General features: G+C 45.5%; 1 protein-coding gene across 1 annotated transcript in view; it reads right to left on the bottom strand.

Moving 5' to 3' along the window:
* Positions 1-256: 256 nt before the first annotated feature.
* The window catches only part of LOC126400793 (olfactory receptor 52E4-like), an 11,298-nt gene continuing 9,965 nt past the window's right edge, over positions 257-1,589 (bottom strand). Inside the window, exons 2-3 of the mRNA XM_050061751.1 lie at positions 725-1,297; positions 257-687 (exon numbers count right to left, since the gene is read on the bottom strand). Of these exons, the coding sequence (XP_049917708.1) occupies positions 257-687; positions 725-1,297 (1,004 nt within the window). The remainder of the gene's footprint in view (positions 688-724; positions 1,298-1,589) is intronic.

Below are 1,589 nucleotides of genomic sequence, written 5' to 3'. Positions count from 1 at the left end.
GGCCTCCGAACTCCTGCCCCCTTAACTTACATTATTGTCCCACCACATTTCCCCATGACGTCGCCAGTTATTGTTTAACAATAATGGTGAGCAGCTGCGTATCATGCTGACGTGAAAGGACAGCTTTTTTCGTCGGTGTCTGACGCTGCAAGTCAATGACCAGGCATAGATTTTCAATGACTTCGGAGTGAGACCAGGTTGATGTATACAAGTGACATCTTAGATCTCGGAAACTATAAAAAGGCAAAGTGTTTCTTTAAGAATAGTGCACAGTCTTGATAAAGCGACAACACGTGAGTATTTTCACAATGTGCTGTTGGATCTCTGCGGTTCTGATGCCGTAGATGATCGGGTTGAAGCAGCTCAGGAACAACACGTACATAGTGCTGAAGAAAACGTTAATGGCGGCAGGAAGACCGTTTCTGACCTGATATGACAGGAGAGCAACAATTGCGAAGGTCGGGCAGATGGTCATGACCACAACGTGGGTAACGCAGGTGGAAAGTGTTTTGACACCCGACTTACCGGAACTCAGCACAGAGGTGAATATGACTATGTAGGAGGTGGTGATAAAGATGAAGTTTGCTACAGGGATGAGGAACAAGCCCATGAGCCCAACCAGGTTGTTTATGGCGGTGCTTCCGCATGCAAGTCCCATTAAGGCCATGTGCTCACAGAAATAGTGGTTCTTCACGTTCCCAGAGCAGAATGACAACGATCCTGCCAGACACGTTCCCAGAGCAGAATGACAACGATCCTGCCAGACTCACCATTAATGTGTTCAGGAAGATGTTTCTAATAATAATTAGAATCATGAACTTTAGGAATCGTGGTAACGCCATGTGTTCATGGTAGTGGAGTGGCGTGCAGATGGCAAAGTAGCGGCCCAGTGCCATCCACACCAACAATGTGGACTGAAAACCTGCTACAAGCTGAACAAAGTAAATCTGAGTCAGGCAGCCAATCAGAGAGATTCCCCTCCAGACAAACAGGAAGCTCAGCAACATGTTGGGGATAGATAACACTGGTTGGCTCAGGTCCACACAAGCCATGCCGGCCATGAGGATGTACATCTGCAAGTGGAGGCTCCTCTGTGAAATGATGATATACAGCAGCAGGGAGTTGGCCGACAGTGACACAACCAACATGATGAAGAATGGGATGAAGAGGACGGGCCTCAGAACTCCAAGTTCATTGAAGCCATTGAGGATGAAATGTTTGTGCGAAGAGACNCAGCAGGGAGTTGGCCGACAGTGACACAACCAACATGATGAAGAATGGGATGAAGAGGACGGGCCTCAGAACTCCAAGTTCATTGAAGCCATTGAGGATGAAATGTTTGTGCGAAGAGACATTCTCCATCTCCTTCTCATAAAACGTCCTTGATCAGGGTTTCAGTTGGATTACCTGAAAACAGAGAAACATTTTTAAAAGTTCCTTCACCTCTTCAAAGATGCAATCTGTGATCTGAATTAAATCAAAACACATGTACACACATCAAACAGCCCGGTCATCAGAAGAAAATGTCAGCAAACACAAATAAGTTACATTTTTATGTTTCATCAATATCATATCAACATTTCTAAAGT

Source organism: Epinephelus moara, chromosome 2 (genome assembly GCF_006386435.1).
Source record: "Epinephelus moara isolate mb chromosome 2, YSFRI_EMoa_1.0, whole genome shotgun sequence".
Taxonomy (NCBI): Eukaryota; Metazoa; Chordata; class Actinopteri; order Perciformes; family Serranidae; genus Epinephelus; species Epinephelus moara.
The sequence above is the reverse complement of the archived record's forward strand: the minus strand, read 5'-3'. Positions and strand labels throughout refer to the sequence as shown.